The sequence below is a fragment of the Hibiscus syriacus genome, unplaced genomic scaffold (genome assembly GCF_006381635.1).
Source record: "Hibiscus syriacus cultivar Baekdansim isolate YM2019G1 unplaced genomic scaffold, ASM638163v2 tig00017934_pilon, whole genome shotgun sequence".
Taxonomy (NCBI): Eukaryota; Viridiplantae; Streptophyta; class Magnoliopsida; order Malvales; family Malvaceae; genus Hibiscus; species Hibiscus syriacus.
In genome coordinates, this window is record NW_024062419.1 from 41,186 (window position 1) to 60,926 (window position 19,741).

The following is a 19,741-nucleotide window of genomic DNA, read 5'->3' on the forward strand; positions in this document are numbered from 1 at the left end:
TTGGCCTCAAAAGAAAGAACAAATTAGTGAATTTGTTGGAAAATCCTTAGTGTGGATAGCTAAGGTAGTGGACGTAGACTTTAGTTGATAAAGTCGAACCACTCTAAATTATTGTGCAATTACTTTCAATTTTCTTCAAAAGCTTCCACAAAAATTTTTATTGTCAATTCACCCCCTCTTGGTCGATTCCATCGATCGATTAACTCAACAAAACATGTATCAAAACAAACTACCACAAGTAATACACAAATATTTGTGGTCCTTTCGATATACCATCTTGGGGCGATGAGAGGTATTTTATCACATTCATTGATGATTACTCTAGGTATTGTTACCTATATTTACTATATGAAAGAACTCAATCAGTTGATGTCCTTGAGACATTCATTACGGAGGTTGAGAGGCAGTTAAACAGAAAGGTTAAGGTAATATGTTCTGATAGAGGTAGTGAATATTATGGAAAGACATCGAAAGTTGGACAAATTCCTTGTTTATTTAATAAGCTCTTTGAGTCTAAGGGCATTTGTGCTTAGTATGCAATGCCCGGATCGCCACATCAAAAGGGTGTAGCGGAAAGGCGTAATCGTACATTGATGAAAATGATGAGAAATATGATGAATGATAGTTCTATACAGGTTTCATTGTGGATGTATGCATTGAGGACTATCGTATACATATTGAATAGGGTACCTACTAACCTTGAGGTACTTGCAAGGCACTAAGGATCACATGCTCACATATAGAAGAACTATTAACCTTGAGGATGTTGGTTACTCGAATTCGGACTATGTTGGATGTTCGGATACCCAGAAGTCCACATTCGGCTAGTGTTCCTTCTAGCTGATGGAGTTGTCTCATGGAAGAGTGGTAAGCAATCTGTCATTGCTACTTCCACTATGGAGGCTGAATTCGTAGCATGCTTTAAAGCTACAGTTCAATCATTATGGCTACATAATTTTGTTGATGGTTTAGGCATCGTTGGTACCATTACTAGACCGATAAGGATTTATTGTGATAATGCGATAGTTGTATTCTTCTCTAAGAACGATAGATACTCCAAGGGTGTCAAACATATGGATTTAAAGTATCTATCTGTCAAAGAAGAGGTGCAAAATCAAAGAGTTCAAATAGTACACATTGGTGCCGATGATATGATTGCGAATCTGTTGACTAAAGGACTAGCTCCTAAGACATTTATTGGCCATGTTAATGAAATGAGAGTAGTCGTGAAGTCTTTGTATAGCGGATGATTAGTCATACATGTATGAATATATGTCTTGCACATTTATGTTTGTTTGATACTCTAGATATCGATGTTGGTTTGGATTTTTCTTATCTATGAATCATATTTTAGTTATGCATATTTTGTTATGATTATAGATGTTGGATTTTATTTTAAGACATTGTCAAATAAGATATTTATGGGTGTCTATCTTATTAAATTATGTCTGTTTTAATTGGATTGACATGTAATACATGGAAGGAGTCAAGACGTTTGACAGGCCCATGACCACCATGATTCGATTGGTTTAGTTCTTACAAAGTTGTGACTTGTATATTACATTATTTAAGTGAGCTCAAATTATGTTAATATGATATAAACTTGTCATATATGAATCAAGTGGGAGAATGTTAGAAATTTTGATTTCTAATATTGATTCATATAATTTAAGTAATTGATACTTGTTGTTGTTGTTGTTGTACATACAATAATGATTAGTGTAGTATTGAGGAGGCAGTTATCGGGTGTAAATCCCTCCGTCTCATACCATGAAAATATAAGTTTGAGTGGTGTTATGTGTAACTGAAAAGTAGATGGGTCTTTCGATTATTTTGATTTAAAAAACATAGTGGAATCATTTTTAAAAAAACTCACGTAGCTGACAGTTTTTTTTCAAAGCTCTCTCTTTTTCTCTTAAAAAGAAAATAAGAAGACAATATGTTTTGGGGTTTTGATTCTTTCATCAATAATCAAACAAGTCTTGATATCATCACAAGTCAAATTGAGGATTATAAAGTATTGAGATTGGATAACATTTATTATTTATTGCTTTTGGGATATTCAACTATCATAATAGAATCATCAAGTAAGTTTTCATTTCTTTTACTGTAATTCTTAATAATTACGTCGTGAGCTTAATTTTAATTACTCTATCAACATCCTTATGTGTTAATTGATTCCGCATACAAGATTAATTAATTTTAACAAATATAACTTGAATTGTTGCAAACATAGTATAAATATTGTTCTATTATATTGTCCCGTACATCTTTCTCTGTTTTAACCAAGAATTTTATAGTACTTCAATTTGCAAAAACTAGTGGTAATAATTATAGCACACATAAATTGATAGGAGAAAGGTGGTATTTAGGGATGGATCGACGGGTGAGAGACAATCGTCCACCTGAAATTTTAAAAGTTATTTTAGATTTTAGATTTTTTTATGTATTTTCTATTGAAAATTTATTTTCGTCCTCTTAAAATTTTATGAATTTAAATTTACCTCTAATATAAAATTTTATGTCCGTTCCTACTGGTATTCTTGCTTAATCTATTGCAACCTAGTATTATTTGATTCTATGTACCAACTTTGATTCCAAATTCATGTGATTTTGATATAGGCTCATTTTAAATTATTTTGAACGTAGATTTAGGTATAGAATTACGTGTTTTAGATTTATAAAGTATTTAAATTTAATGGACCCTCCAAACCTTTGAATGTTTAAATAGTTTTAAAGTATAAAATCTAAACACTAAACTTTATAAACTCATAAAAAAAATAAGACACAACCTTCCGAGTTGAAGCGTTTAAATTTAAATAATAGGGAAATAATTTAAAAATCATACAAAATAAAATATATCTAATGGACATGATGATGACACGTCATGCTTTGTGAAAAACCTAAGCAAGCTTTTGAAGTGGGCATGATCCTAAAATACATAATCTATTGATATTTAAAAAAAGAATATTATTATTTGTGATTGAAAAATAATTATATAATTCCACTATATAATGTCATTGAAGCTGACAGTTAATTTAATGGGACATGAACTATGATTTTTATTTAAGATTGCAATTAACAAAGTGGTTGATTAGTGGGGTCGAGATGACATGGCATTTTTGGTGTTATTACACTGCCAAACCTTAATATAATGGAACCACATACATCCTCCTTGTTAGAAAACTTGGACACGAGAAACTATTAATTATACTACGTACCTTTAACAATCATATAATAATTCTATTTTTTTTAAATATAATAATTATAATTTTTGTAAGATATAATAACAAGAAAATATAAATGATAACCATTGTAGAAATACTTTTTTTAATCATCCATTTAATAAATAATAATCCATTTTAAAACTCATTCACAGTGTTAGTGACTATGCAACCAAATGAAATATTATATAGTTCAATCCAACAAATTAGATGGCAGAAAATAACATGTTGGGGCAGCTGCCGATACCATGGGGGTGGAGGAGGATATTTATAAAACATTGTATTATAGTTCTTTAATGGCGAATAGTTTGTCTGTGAGTATATTTATTTTTAGTAATATGAGATGATTATAACTTATAATTTTATAAGATAATATTTAATTAGAGTTTTTAAAGTTATTGATAATATATCTTATAAATATAACTGTTAGAATTCAATATTTCTAGAGAATAATAATTATGTTATCAATTTGAATATATTTTTTCTCTTTCTTTATTAAGTTAAGATGAATATAAATTAAATAACCTCTAGTCCTTTAAATCTCTGCTTGGTTTCAGATTTTCGAGTGTCCAAAACCAAACAAACCAGTCGTCTATTAGCTGGTTTGCACTTCCCACCGAATATCCTCCAGCAATTCCTTCTTCCCTCTCTGTTAAAAACCCTCAAAACAAAATAAAAAAAGTTTGAAAACTAAAACCCTGAGAAGATCAACAAAAAAAACCACGAAAAATGAGTGAAACCTTGAAGAACAAGTACCAAGTATGTGAAGAGATCGGAAGAGGGCGGTTCGGGATCATATCACGAGTGTTTTGTCCCGAAACCCAAGCCTCGTTCGCCTCCAAATCCATCGACAAACGCCTCCTCTCCGACCCCCATCGATCGACAATGTCTAGAAAATGAGCCTAAAATCATGACCCTGCCGTCTCCCAACACAAACATCGTCCAGATCCACGACGTCTCCGAATCCGAACACACCCTTCAACTCATCCTCGACCTCTGTCAACCCTACACTCTCCACGACCGGATTTTACACTTGTCTGAACCCCAAGCTGCATCGTACATGCAACAGCTCATGTCTGGTCTGGCTCGTTGTCACGGGCTTGGGATTGTTCACAGAGATGTTAAACCCCACAATATTTTCTTTGACTTTAGAGGTAAATTAAAGATCGGGGATTTCGGTTCTGCAACATGGTTAGGTGAACTTGGAATGGTCGATGGGTTGGTGGGGACACCTTATTATGTTGCTCCTGAGGTTGTGATGGGGAGAGCTTACAATGAGAAGGTTGATGTTTGGAGTGCCGGTGTCGTTTTGTACGTTACGTTGGTCTGTGTTCCGCCGTTTTACGGTGAGACGGCGGGGGAGATTTTCGAGGCTGTTTTGAGAGGTAATCTGAGGTTTCCTTGTAGGGTTTTCAGATCGGTTTCGGGTGGGGTTAAGGACTTGTTGAGGAAGATGATTTGCAGAGATGTTTCTAAGAGATAATCTGCGGAACAAGTTTTGAGTGAGTAAAAAATTTCATTCTTTTGAATCGCAATGATTAAAGAACATGATGTAGCTAAATAGATTGTTGATTTGTTCATTGTTTATAAATGCAGGGCACCCCTTGGATCATGAATGGAGCGTTTTAAATAACATCAAAAGAGGTTGAAATCATCAGTGGAAACCAAAGTATGAATAAGTCGTCAATGTAAATATTAACGACAAGTTGGTCCCCAAACCCAGAAAGCCCACCGGCTGCTTTGCTTTCACCGGAATCCGGTGTTTCCTTTTTCACGTGGGGTTAAACCGCCATGAACCTACCAGGCTACCAGTCTTTTTTTTTTGTTAATGGATGAGCAGTGGAGTTTGAGAATCTTCCTCTTGTATTTGTTTTATAATAATAAAACAACAGCTTAAGATTAAAGAAAAATTCTAAAAAACATTATAATAATAAGTTATGACAGTAATAGTTTTACAATTTATTTATACTAAAATCATAAAAGTAATTTAATCTTAATCTTAGGTTATAAAAAAATTCATAATTTTAATTATTCAAAAAAAAAATTATAAAATGATTATAAAATAATATTCATTTATTTCTTTTAAATTTTTTACGATATACACATATTCTATAAATATAATTATTTAAATTTAAAATTTTTAAAAATAATATTTTATTATTAAAATTATTTGATAAATTACTTTAAAATAATCTTAATATATATAATAAAATTAAAATAAATAAATATTATAATAATATAAGTTCTACATCATTATCCGTTGTTGTTATCATTATTTCTCTCAAGTTGAACTTTGGGAAGTCATATTAGTCTTGACTATATAATCAAACGTGTCCCAATGTAAGCTCACGTGCACAATCCCTAATGTCACGTGACGTATTTCTTCATAAGAACCAACCCCCTATTTCCTTCTTAATCCAATTGCCGAAACCCAGATTTTACCAGCGTTTCTCACCAAGCAAACGGCGCTAAAGCGGAAAGTAAAAATAAAAAAATAAAATGAGAAAAGGAGGGCCTAGAAAGGAGGGGAACTACACGAATCCATGTTTAACGATGCACCAGCCATGGGCTTCATTGTTAGTTTATGGGATCAAACGTATTGAAGGAAGATCTTGGCCTGCTCCAATCAGAGGTAGCCTCTTTTAAATCAAACTTTCAAATTGATGCATTAACCGAATACCCATGTCTTATTATTGTGTTATATTTCATGGGATTCTTTTATTTTCGAGAGAATAACTAAGATATGTTTGGAAAATTTTGGTAAAGTACCAAATTTATGTTTTTCATGGTTATAATTTTCTCCATAATAAGTTGTTATAGGATTTTAAGTCATGGGGTTGGTTGATATCTAGTCTTTTACTCAATTGATGAAGAAAAAGTTCAGCTGTTATTGACTGTTCATGCTGCTTTGTATTGTAACTTAATTTGGTGTTCTTATCTTCTTCTTTTTTATATAAATCATGCTTGTTAGGAGTAAAAGAAGGACCAAATTTGTTATTGTCCAAGTTTTAGAATGTTTTCAATCTCACAATTATGACTGTCTTTGATTATTTTTGACCTGTTCATATGTTTGTGGGGCACTTCTAATTAAAGTTGATATATTGGTTCCATAACATGAAACTGGGGAGGGACATTGAGGCAGTGAACTAAAAGGGGTAAATTGCCAACTTTGATTTTTCTTTCTTTTACTATAATTAGATATTCAGGCTTTCATAGCTATGAGTTTTTTCATGTTTGGTTGAACCATACTATTCCCGATTGGAGAAATATTTCTACATGATTCCAGCAAGATCTTTTGTGATCAATGTTATTGCATTAGCCCCAAGTTCGGAATGTCTATATTGTTTTAGAGAAATGATGGTTTTGATGCATTTTTAGCTAGTATGTATTTTCTTTCCTGTCCTTCCAAATGAAGCTCCTCTTAAGTAAAATATTATATTTTCGTTCTAGGCCGCCTTTGGATACATGCTGCCAGTAAAGTCCCGGAGGAATCTACAATCAAAGCAATGGAGGATTTCTATAGGGAAATTTACGCTGTGAATGGAATTACTGATATTAAATTTCCAGAGCATTACCCTGTTTCTAGACTGCTAGGTTAGTCCTTTTTATACTCATTTGATCTCTTTTGATATTAATGTTGCTTTATTGCTTGTTTTCTTTTTGCATTATTTCCCTAGATTAATACATCACAAATTGATAAAATGATTTTCTGGGTTCGGTTTCTAAAATGTGGAAAGATTACCGGAATTCCGAATGGCCACATTTTGTTATTTCTTTCTAATCTAGATTAATTATTCTGTGGCATAGGGTGTGTCGAAGTGGTTGGCTGTTTGACATGTGAAGAACTAGTTCAATGGGAGGCGCTACCTGAAGGGGTGGGCAACTTAACTTTTCTCACTCTTATGTTATTTGGTACTCAACAAAATATTCAACGATTCCGATTCACTGATTTTTATTCCTTCTCGTTTTTCTTCTTCATGCTCCCAGGTTAGGCTAGAAGGGCAAACTGATTTTTGCTGGCTCTGTGAGCAACCAAAGGTTTTACTTACATGGATAGTTGTTATTCTTTTGTTTTTTAATCCATTTCTTTTCGATTAGATATTATATTGTGATTTATTTTATTTTTTATTTTTTTGTAGAAATTGTTAGTCCCATTTGAGATGCGAGGTTTCCAACGTGTTTATAATCTGGAAAAGAAGGTAACATCATGCAAGAATTTATGCTTACGTCGCTCTCTCTCAATTTGCTTTGAATTAATATCGATCGAAATATTTGTAACAGATATATGAGGCTGCTGTTAGAGGCCTTGTCCCAGTTGATAGTCCTGCACCAGTAAAATTTCTGTTACCAAATCCAAGAGATCCTTTCTCCTTGAAGCCAGGATCAATTGCAGCATCCTTTCAGGATTCAAAAGCATCTGCCCTTGAGAAATCATCTAGTCTCAGTGCAGCAATAGCCGGTGCACGAGCAGCCGCTACACAGTTTTCAAAGGACCAAAATATTCGTACAAATACAATCCTGAATAATACACCTGATTCGACGTCAACTGAAACACAGATGATATATATAGACGACGATAGAATACCCAGTGGTAACTTGAAGGAAGGATCCATAGAGGCAAATTCGGCCTCAAACCAAAGCGACAGTGTTGAGGAAGAGGGAAGCAGTAGTCGCAGTCAACCTCCTGCACGTCTGAAACAGGACACTGGTGCCCCATCTAAGGTAAGCAGTCATTTGCTTCGATTGGATTTCTGGGTTTGAACTCGTGAACAATGTTACTGCACTCTATATATGAAAAACTCCCCCCCCCCCTTTTAATGTATTTGAACAAAATGGCACAATTTGAACTTCAGATTGCACCATCTAATGTTCTGATTGCTCCGGTATGTTTAGATTTTCGCAGCGGCGTTAAGGGGGCTGAAGCCATCATGAATCTCCAAGTTGTCAAATAGTTGTTGGGGAGAGGAGCTTGTATAATTAATTTTCTTCATTAATCTTTTCCATTTGTATGTACAATTAAATTCTCCATTGGTGTTTGTGGTTCACAGGTCTTGTTTTTATGTGCTGAACTTTCATGGATGATTGTAATTTATTATCTTGACAAGAGTGTAGAAACGACAAGTATTTGATGGAAGAGTCTTGAGTAGTTCCCCCCCCCCCCCCCCCAAAAAAAAAATTGAACTCTGAGCAACTAATTTAAACCCTAGCATTATAGCATAAGTTCAATCTTCATTGAAGCACTCAAGCTCTATAGTATTGTTGATAGAAACATTCTCAATATGCATTAGTTTGAAAAAAATGATAAAATTAAAATAAAATTCAAGTCAACAACTTTAACAATATTTTTTTAGAATACAATCTTTTAAGATATATTATCCAATGAAATTAAGTGATATATTAAAGTAAAAATCAATCTAAACAAATATAAAAAAAAAATCACGAACTAAATTACTTTAGTAGTTAAAGAAATTGTTATTGTTTCTAGAGGTTATATGTTCGAGCAACACAATTGCTTTGAACAATTACCCTGTTGCAGTTGATGGTACTCGAATCCATGACATCTAGAAATAACAACAATTCCTTTAACCATTGAGCTAAGTTGGTTCGTGTAAATTGAAGGTTGGCTTTATAATAAAATATCATGATATAGACTAATAAGTTGCAAACTTTGACATATTTAACTCTCACATGCTTTGGTACTTACTACACAGTGTGAACAGCCACTGGTCATTACGGAAATATGGTTTAAAACTAAAATTCTACTAATTTTAAAAATTTTATTTCATTGACTTTAAGTTGGAATGTAAAGAAAAAATGTATCCCACACCCATTTTCTTTCCACATTTACATAATCGAAATAGAAAAGAATAAATATTAAAATTCAAGTAATAAGTCTACTAAAAATCACTTTTAAAAATAGATTTATAAAAGAGAAAATCGCCTCAGTGACCAAAAAAAAGTTATAATATACGATTTTAACCAACTTTTTTTGGATTTGCCAAAATGACCAACAAAATCGCAACGCGAAATAAAAATCGCAACGCGATCCCCAGAATCGCAAATCAGTTTCCAAAATCGCAACGCGATTCTTGAAAATCGCAATGCGATATACGGATTCGCATTGCGATTTTCCAAAATCGCAACGCGAATATGAAAATCGCAACGCGAACACATAAATCGCAACGTGTATCCGTATATCGCAACGCGTATCCGTAAATCGCAATGCGTATCCGTATATCGCAACGCGTATCCGTAAATCGCAACGATAATCCGTAAATCGCAACGAGAATCTGTAAATCGCAACGATAATCCGTAAATCGCAACGAGAATCCGTAAATCGCAACGAGAATCTGTAAATCACAACACTGAAATTTTGGGTATATAACACTGAAATCATAAACTAAATCCCTAAATCGCAACTCATTCCATCTCCATCTATCACTCTCTCCGGCGACATCCGTTCCTATATCCAACGACATCCTTCCCAATCCGGCAACAGGTTTTAGTTTCGCAGCTCGTCTGTTTAGTAAATTAATTTACAACCATGAAATCATCTAATGTTGATCATGTTTGGATAGATTTGTGTTTTGGAGGGTCATGGGATAATGTTCATGGTGTTTTACAATATATGCCTTTACCCATGAATCTTCAACTAAAATTGTCTTTACAAAAGTTAACTTATGAAACTCTAATGCTACGTGTTTCAAATAAATTGAATTTAGAGCCCCTAAGTGGATTTAGGCTATCTTATCAGAGAAATGGTAAAGTTTATTTGTTAACCGACAATGAAGATGTTGAACGATTCATTGCTTACATTAGTGTTTCACAAGATGATGTTACATTGTATGTTGTTGAACCTAGAAGTAGTATTGTTGGGTCAGTAGCGGGTAGTAATCAACTAAGTTTTTCTCAAAACCCACAACCTTTCTCTAATCCAAATCCCAATCAACTTTCAGCACCAAATTCCGGTTTTCGTATTGACCAGTTAGACGATGATGAGCCAACAGAAAAAATTGTGAGTACTAGTCAGTATTCGAAATTTGGTCTTGGTCAATATCCGAACTTTGATATTGGTCAATACACGGATTTTGATGATGTTTCAGAAGAAGAAACAGACCATGTGTGTAATGATTTTAATATTGGTCAATACCCGAATTTTGATGATGAAACACCCGTTGCCGAGGAAGATGTTGTTGATGATAATGAAGAGGAAGTTACGACTGTGAATGAACATGTTGAACATCCATTCTGTAATTCATATAATCCTGAAGAAGAAAAAGAAGAAGAAAAAGTCCCCGAAGAAAAGAAAATGCCACGGGAGTATAACTGGAATATGCCAGAATTACTTCAGTTACCGGAAGAAGAGTTGGCAAAGAAAGCAGTGATTGTTACACAAAAGTTATTCGTGTCAAGAAAGATGATTGTTTTGATACAAAGGAAGACTTGAAGATAGCTTTGTATACGAAATGTGTGGAAGATGGCTATCAACTAAAAGTTAACAAATCAAGCAAAGATCGTTTCGAAACAAGGTGTATGATTGACAAACATACACCTTTCCTCACCATAGACAGGCAAACAAAAAGGTGTTGGGTGGTTTTCTGGCTGAGTTAATGTTTTTGAATGGCAGGGTATATCGGGGACATGAAATTATGACTGACATGAATGCTCGGTTCAAGATTAGTATATCATATTCTCAAGCTTGGAGAGCCAAATGTTATGCCTTGGAATTGTTGAGGGGGTCGCCAGAAGCATCGTTTGCCCAACTGCCGGCTTATTGTCACAATTTAAAGCTGAAAAATCCTGGGTCGGTAACTCATATCAAAACAGATAGAGATGGACGCTTTGAGTTGCTGTTTATCGCCATTGGTGCTACGGTTAGTAAATCAATATAATTTTGTTGACTCATTTTTGTTAGTTACATGCATTTCACATTTAAATGATTATATTTCTTGTGTATATTATTTTGTAGATTCGTTCGTTTATTACTTGCATGCGCCCAGTTATTATAGTTGACGGAGCACATTTGAAAGGTCGATACCTTGGAGTAAACTTATTAGCAGTAGCCATGGATGCTAACAATGGGATATTGCCAATAGCTTACGGGGTTGGCAAATCTGAAACCTCTGATTCATGGACATGGTTTATGGGGCATCTTAGGGATTGCATAGGTCCTATTAGCAATCTGACAATCATATCCGATAGGGCAAACTCAATTGACAACGCTGTTAGAAGGTGTTTCCCAGATGCTTTTCATGGACTTTGTGGTGTTCATTTGTATAGAAATCTAAAATCAAGGTCTGCTGGTATAAAAAAGCACAAATGGACATACTGGAAGGCTGTAAAAGCTTATCGGGAAGTGGATTTCAATAAGCATATAAATTGTTTAAGACGTGTTTTGCCTCAGTGTGCTCAAACACTAGAAGATGTCGGGTTTGAAAGATGGTCAAGAGTACATCAACTTGGAGCAAGATATGGTTTCATGACGTCTAATAGTGCAGAATCAATCAACGCTCTAAGTCGTCATTCCCGGAAATTACCCATTACTATGTTAATGGAGTTTTTTCGAGCCTCTATTCAACAGTGGTACTACAAGAAAAGAAACCATGCAGGTATTATTTCTTTGAATTCGTAACTTATCATATTTATATATTTTACTAAGTATTGTTTATTTAAATTTACAGGAACATTGGAACATCGTGTTACACCATGGACTGAAAAAAAGATAACGAAACGTGTTGTGAAGTCAACGTCATGGAGAGTTGAACCATGTTCAAACACTTTGTTTCAAGTACTGGATAATAACTTAAATGGGCTAGTCGATCTAAATGCAAAGACGTGTAGTTGTATGAAATGGCAAACATCTGGTTATCCGTGTGGCCATGTTATAAAAGTTGCTCTTCATTTAAACCAAGATGATTCAAGCGCATACGCTATGGATTGCTACACTACAGAAGTTTATCGACAGACTTATGCCGAGATTGTCTACCCTATTCCACATCCTTCTGAGTGGGACATACCAGATGACTTACAAACAGTTTTGCCACCAGCCATGGACAGAAGGCTACCTGGCCGACCAAAAAGTCACGATCGTATACCGTCTAAGGGTGAAGAGAAGAAGAGATCGACATGTAGTCGGTGCAAGGAAAGTGGTCATACAAGGTTGACATGTGGATCACCAGTGCCATCAAAATCATCTTTTCCTCTACCAAAATATGGATCCTCATCAAAATCCAAAGCTCATATGGTGTCAAGCAAAAGGCAACCATCTTCAAAATCCCAATCACAATTGGCTTCACCTTTTGGGACTGTTAACTTAGGTGATTTTTAAATGCAAACGTTGTATTATGTGGATTTTATGTGTGAACTTTTAACATTTTCAGTTGAATTAATGACTCAGGCCAACCATTTTGACTTAACCAACTCTTGTTATTCAGTTGTTATCACTATTAGGCATGCATTTGACTATCGCAACACGGAAATTACAATCGCAACGAGAGAATCGCAATGCGAAATGAAAATCGCATTGCGATTCTCTCGTTGCGATTTTCATTTCCGCATTGCGATTTTCATTTCGCATTGCGATTCTCTCGTTGCGATTTTCATTTCCGCATTGCGATTTTCATTTCGCATTGCGATTCTCTCGTTGCGATTTTCATTTCGCATTGCGATTTTCATTTCGCATTGCGATAGTCAATTTGCCTTCAACATAATGCAGATTGAAATCAACAAAATCAACCATTACATTTCGCAATGCGGAAATGAAAATCGCAACGAGAGAATCGCAATGCGAAATGAAAATCGCAATGCGAAATGAAAATCGCAACGAGAGAATCGCAATGCGAAATGAAAATCGCAATGCGGAAATGAAAATCGCAACGAGAGAATCGCAATGCGAAATGAAAATCGCATTGCGATTCTCCCATTGCGATTTTCATTTCCGCATTGCGATTTTCATTTCGCATTGCGATTCTCTCGTTGCGATTTTCATTTCGCATTGCGATTTTCATTTCGCATTGCGATAGTCAATTTTGCCTTCAACATAATGCAGATTGAAATCAACAAAATCAACCATTACATTTCAATCAATTAAACAAGCACAAATAAGAATTATATTCGCATCAATTACACAAATCATCTTTTACAAATCAATTAAACAATCAAAAAATAAGCAATAATTCTTATTTCCGATCATCTACTATTGAATCAACTTTTACAAATCAATTAAACAATCAAAAAACAATCAATTAAACTATTGAATCAACTTTTGCAGCCATACATCATTTTCACGCAGTTCACTTCTGAGATTAACCTGCAGAAACCAAACATTTGCTCAAACAACACTTTCTACACATCTAAAACCTACAAACAGCAAATTATTGAATTCTAGGTACTTAACCAAACATTTTCAAACCAAAAGTATATAAACTTACCAATTGTTTATGGACATTTTTATAACGCGGATGCAGGTAGGCAGCGTCTCGTATATATCGATTTAGCCATATAATGCCGAAACCAAGCCTACTGCAGCTCTATCTCTATCGGTGGGAGGTAGATACTTGATGCTTCCCGTCGTCAAACGCTCCAACGCCAAGCATACGAGAGGATCACAATCTCCTCTGGCTCCGCTCGTTTGTTGTGGCGCGGTCTCGTCTCTAATAACTGTAATATTGAGCTTCTTTGGCTTCTTGTTTCCAGAACGAGTCCAATAATTGATCGCATCCAAGAATTTAGCCAAATGAGAGCTCCATCCCTTAATAACATCTCTTAAATCAGCCAATGATATGTAATTTATCATGCTGTCATACACTATTGTCTTAAGGGATGGGAGCTGAAGCTCGACGAGAATCCAATGTTTACGTTCCAAAACAGGGATAAACACCTGCAATCATAAGTAATAATTCATTCATTTGCGCACTTATTTTATAAAACCTTTAAACTCAATCTAAAATAAATACTAACCTTATCGACCTCCCACCATGCAGGATAAAGTTTAGCTTGTCCATTGCCCAAATCAAATGATTCATTTCGTGCATTCTTCAAGTGAACGGCGTGAAAAGACGTCGGCATAATTGTATATCGTATATTTTTATTTTTCTTAAGTTTTCTTATTATTAGAAGACGTGTCACCCACGCATCGATATGCTGTTTTACAAAAAAGGACATATATTAGTGACTTACATAAATTTAAAAAAAAATTAATCAAATTGAAATATAAGAAAAATATAAGACTTACCCCCCCATCGAAATAGCCATTGTCTTCGACCCCTAATAATACGCCCCACCAAGACCGATCAAGCAACAAATAGATATCATCGGTGAGCTTGCATATGTCAGTGAAACACCCCTGGCTCCGCTCATGTAGATAAAAATCAACAGCGGTCTTAGCCCAAAGGGTGTTATCCAGAATTGTGTCCGGTAGTTGTTCCCTCTCCTCTTCAGATACCGGTATGGTACTGGCCGGTAACTCATACAAGAGCCAACTTGAATCCATCATGTCCGGCACGTCAGAGGGTTTCTCAAGAAGCCTACATATGACGCCATGTGAATCGGGCTCTTGAATGGTGGGAGGGACCTCTTCAATGATGACAGTGGCCTCTTGAACGGTGGGAGGGGACTCTCGAGGAATGATAGGGGGGGCCTCTTCAACGATAGGAGTGGACTCTTGAGGGATGACAGGCGAGTCGGGCTTCTTCTTGCGGTGTCTTCGCACTATTGGGGTGTACGGAGACTTAATAGCACGTGCACGCTGTCTGATGCGTGAACTTCGTCGTGCAAGCATAACCCGACGTAAAGCATCCACTCTATCGGGCCGCTAAATAATTAAATACAAAAATCAGTAAATAAACAGACATGATATTTAAACAGTGAAAACAAAGACAAATATGTTTCAAATTTGCATTGTATTCACCCAAGTCATTATTCTATCATAGTTCACAAAATGCATCAGATAACAAAGAAAAATATGTTTCAAACTAATACCCTGAAGTTAGTATTTGTCTTTGTTTTGTCTTTTGGTTGAAAGTAAATTTATCCATTCAAGTTTCAATTTGCAGAAGAAGAAATAGTTTACTTTCGCAACACGAAACTTAAAATCGCAACGCGAAACCAAAATCGCAACGCGAAATGAAAATCGCAACGACAGAATCGCAATGCGAAATGAAAATCGCAACGAAAGAATCGCAACGCGAAATGAAAATCGCAATGCGATTTTGGTTTCGCGTTGCGATCTTGTCGTTGCGATTTTGGTTTCGCGTTGCGATTCTGTCGTTGCGATTTTCATTTCGCGTTGCGATTTTGGTTTCGCGTTGCGATTTTAAGTTTCGTGTTGCGAAGTAAACTATTTCTTCTTCTGCAAATTGAAACTTGAATGGATAAATTTACTTTCAACCAAAAGACAAAACAAAGACAAATACTATTTCACAGTGTTAAAGAATACACAGTTTAGCAGAATTGGCAGCAACGGAACAAATTTACTTTCAACCAAAAGACAAAACAAAGACAAATACTATTTCACAGTGTTATAGAATACACAGTTAGCAGAATTGGCAGCAACCGAACAAATTTACTTTCAACCAAAAGAAAAAACAAAGACAAATACTATTTCACAGTGTTATAGAATACACAGTTTAGCAGAATTGGCAGCAACCGAACAAATTTACTTTCAACCAAAAGACAAAACAAAGACAAATACTATTTCACAGTGTTAAAGAATACACAGTTTAGCAGAATTGGCAGCAACCGAACAAATTTACTTTCAACCAAAAGACAAAACAAAGACAAATACTATTTCACAGTGTTAAAGAATACACAGTTTAGCAGAATTGGCAGCAACCGAATAAATTTACTAAGCAATCTAAGTGAAATGGCTAATCTAAGTGAAATTACGAGTAAATTTATCATTAAGTTAAATATGGAAAATCTTAAACTTACCTCGTTGCGTAGAGTATGAACCTCATTCTGCAACGATACTATCATCTCACGTAGAGCGGCAACCTCACCACGTAAAGTTGACACCTCCACACGCCATGCACCATCGTTATCGCGTAGAGTACCGATCTCCTCACGCAAGGCATTGACCTCATCACGTAACTCCCTTGACTCATCCCGTTGAGGTGGAGGTGGAGAACAGGGAGATAGGAGTCGTGGCATCTTTGCCGGTCGCCTATCATGAGGTGATGGTGGAGAAGAGGCTCGATGATGTGACGGGATAGGTGATGGCTCTCGTTCTAGAGGTGTATAGTCGGGTCGATCGGGTGATGGCTCTAGGTGAGGTGATGGCTCTCGAATTGGAGGAAGTGGATGCTGCTCATCATTCGTGCCATCAAAAAAATTCTGACTAGCTTGCCACCAATCAGTGGCAAGCTCTTCCTCCGTGGGTGTCAGTCTTGTAATGGAATGTTAGCCTCCTAAAATATAAAAACTCAAACAAAGTTAAACGTCTACTATTAATAACTTGTTTATATATTATATGAAAGTATTTGTGTTAACTTACATTATTATTGTGGCATATGGTATTAAGTCTTCCCAATCCAACAGAGTTTTCCTCTTCCAGGAAATAGCCCTGGGAATATCATTTGACGTTTTTATTGCATATGTACGCATGCTGGGGAAAGCCTCGAATATCCAAATCTACAAACAATATAATAACAAAATTAGTAATTGTTAAATAATTAATTATAATTTTAGAAACATTATATAGAAATTCTTACCTTAAAGGCCCAAACAAAGCCTGACAAAGTGTATTTGGACCCATCGCCCCGCAAACTTTTGCGGTCATCAAAGGCAGACGACAACTTAGTCCAGGTAGCTTTCCATATATACGAACCCCACGGAAACAGATTCCATGCATTCAGGTCCTCTACCAATATTATTAGCTCCCGATGAATAGGTTGTCTGGCCTCTCTGCCTAAAAAGCCGGCATACACAAGTAGTAGAAGGCATACTCGGACAACATCGACGTCATCCATCCGAGTGAAACCAGCTTTCTTATTAAACAATTTCTTCAGGTCGTCGACATGTAGGTTCGGCTTCTCCATTGACTCATCCGGAAAAACCCGGGATAACCATGATGGGCGGGCGATATGACGAGTGTACCGGCCTACATCATCGTGTCCGAATCGTAGACCAGTGATTAAGCAGAACTCCTTCCGCCCAAAACAAGTATACGCTGGTGGAAAATGAAACCATATCTCTTCCTCACCACGTTGTATACTGTCGGGTAGATTTGATGTCATGGTCTGAAGCCACAAATGGGTCAAATTAGCATCTCCACCCGGATGCTGTACTCTCAGCCATGGCCTGAAGCAGGTTTCCTCAAACAATTGTCTTTGAGCAGGTGAAAGCTTCTTTGCAATTGTAGTGGCCAGGCTGACTTTATTTCTCAAGGTCAATTGAGCCGAAAAAAATTTCTACAAAAACAATAAACATACCAAGTTAGATATACCAAAAACTACACTGTGAAGATATACCAAAAACAATAAACATAAAAAGTAGTAGTTTATTCTTGAAACTAAAATTTGCAACACTGTTTTGTCTTTTGGTTGAAATGAAAATCGCAACGAGAGAATCGCAACGCAAGATGACAATCGCAACGAGAGAATCGCAACGCGAAATGAAAATCGCAACGAGAGAATCGCAACGCGAAATGAAATCGCAATGCGATTTTGGTTTCGCGTTGCGATTCTCTCGTTGCGATTTTCATTTCGCGTTGCGATTCTCTCGTTGCGATTTTCATTTCTCTCGTTGCGACAGTCATTCTCTCGTTGCGATTTTCATTTATCTCGTTGCGACTCTTCTGCAAATTGAAACTTGAATGGATTGCATTACTTCAACCAAAAGACAGAACAAAGACAAAGACAAATACTAAATTGAAAATCGGAACGAGAGAATAGCAACGCGAAATGAAAATCGCAACGACAGAATCGTAACGCGAAATGAAATCTAAGTGAAATGGTTAATCTATTATTGAAATGACCAGTAAACTTATCATCAGTTTCAATATGAAAACCTACAATAATGCAAACATTTCAAAATAAAAATAATTAAAAAACTAACCCTCGGAGGTTGATTTTCCATTTCTGAATATTGTGAGGGATTTCTGACCGTGAATGGTTGTGAGGGATTTCGCCGGAGATGGGGACGGAAATCTTCGGAGATGGGGACGGATTTCTTCGCCGTAGAGAGTGAGAGATGGAGATGGGACTGAGTTGTGATTTTAGGTTTTAGGTTATGAGTTTCGATTACGGGATTTTGTCTTAATATTCTTTTTGTAATTTGAAAATAAAATACGCGTAGCGATTATAATGGCGCTTTAAATATCGCGTTGCGATTTACGGATACGCGTTGCGATTTTATGTATTATCGTTGCGATTTACGGATACGCGTTGCGATATACGGATACGCATTGCGATTTACCCATACGCGTTGCGATTTACGGATACACGTTGCGATTTACGGATACGCGTTGCAATTTATGTGTTCGCGTTGCGATTTTCATATTCGCGTTGCGATTTTGGAAAATCGCAATGCGAATTTGTACTATCGCATTGCGATTTTCAAGAATCGCGTTGCGATTTTGGAAACTGATTTGCGATTCTGGGGATCGCGTTGCGATTTTTATTTCGCGTTGCGATTTTGTTGGTCATTTTGGCAAATCCAAAAAAAGTTGGTTAAAATCGTATATTATAACTTTTTTTTGGTCACTGAGGCGATTTTCTCTTTATAAAATAATTAAACTAATTTTTAAGTCAAATGTTTAGTCACCCTGTGCATAATTTTATTGTTCATCAATTGGCTCCTCCTCCTAACAATCCTCCACCTCCTCCGCCGCCCTGTGCATGATTTACATCAGTCACCGTCGTAGTCATCGTCATCAACGCCATCATATATCTCGTTTGATGATCGATTCACTGTTTAATTCCTTTGTTTGTGTCTGTCTTCCCAAATGCTCCGTATAAGGTTGCTGAAGCTATTGTTGTTTTATTTTATTTTCGCTTTATATTCTAAACTTTATTATAGCTGTTTAGTCTGCAATGCTAAAATAATGTTAAAAATATAAAAATGTCCATAATTATTATCAAATAATTGAACATTATTAATCCATCACACCGAATAAATTTTTGAGTTCTTCACTTATAATTTACAAAATATAAATAATTGACCGTCAACTGACTGACGGTTTCCATCCACCGATGATGATTTTTGACCCAAAATTAAACGTTGAATGGGTAAATCAAGTCACTTAATTATTAAGATAATATCAATCAAATTAATCAAAACTTGATAAAAATATACTTTTGATCCTTATTACTCACATATTTATTTGATATGAATATCTTTAGGGTAAATCACAATATTAATCACTTTAGTTTTAGTTTTGTATAATTTTTCTTATTAAATTCAAAAAAACTTAATATTTGATCACTTTCTTTTTATTTAATTAAGATGTGATCACTTTTATTTAGTTTCCTCACTAACGTCAAAATTCAAGATGCGATCACTTTTATTTAGTTTCCTCG

The 19,741-nt window shown here is 35.6% G+C and overlaps 2 protein-coding genes across 3 annotated transcripts; both read left to right on the forward strand.

Moving 5' to 3' along the window:
- The first annotated feature begins 3,823 nt into the window (after positions 1-3,823).
- On the forward strand, positions 3,824-5,066 carry LOC120208942 (phosphoenolpyruvate carboxylase kinase 1-like). The gene is made up of 2 exons (XM_039208052.1): positions 3,824-4,726; positions 4,821-5,066. Exon 1 carries the CDS (start codon positions 4,135-4,137, stop codon positions 4,705-4,707), a length of 573 nt encoding a protein of 190 aa, XP_039063983.1. The 5' UTR covers positions 3,824-4,134; the 3' UTR covers positions 4,708-4,726; positions 4,821-5,066.
- A 576-nt stretch (positions 5,067-5,642) lies between these two features.
- Positions 5,643-8,289, forward strand: LOC120208948. Of its 2 annotated transcripts, none has more exons than XM_039208055.1 (7): positions 5,643-5,856; positions 6,675-6,818; positions 7,032-7,099; positions 7,212-7,262; positions 7,364-7,423; positions 7,506-7,946; positions 8,118-8,289. In XM_039208055.1, exons 1-7 carry the CDS (start codon positions 5,724-5,726, stop codon positions 8,154-8,156), a joined length of 936 nt encoding a protein of 311 aa, XP_039063986.1. In that variant the 5' UTR covers positions 5,643-5,723; the 3' UTR covers positions 8,157-8,289. The 2 variants fall into 2 exon arrangements, with proteins under 2 accessions (XP_039063986.1, XP_039063987.1); XM_039208056.1 differs by lacking the exon at positions 8,118-8,289 and adding an exon at positions 8,051-8,116 and having other exon boundaries at positions 7,506-7,993.
- Positions 8,290-19,741: the final 11,452 nt, after the last annotated feature.

Bases quoted from the DNA above. Each gene is read 5' to 3' on its own strand.
- LOC120208942 (XM_039208052.1), top strand. From the start codon at position 4,135: ATGACCCTGCCGTCTCCCAACACAAACATCGTCCAGATCCACGACGTC.
- LOC120208948 (XM_039208055.1), top strand. From the start codon at position 5,724: ATGAGAAAAGGAGGGCCTAGAAAGGAGGGGAACTACACGAATCCATGT. The intron at 6,819-7,031 runs GTTAGTCCTTTT...TCTGTGGCATAG, and splicing joins CCCTGTTTCTAGACTGCTAG to GGTGTGTCGAAGTGGTTGGC. The intron at 7,947-8,117 runs GTAAGCAGTCAT...CGGTATGTTTAG, and splicing joins ACACTGGTGCCCCATCTAAG to ATTTTCGCAGCGGCGTTAAG.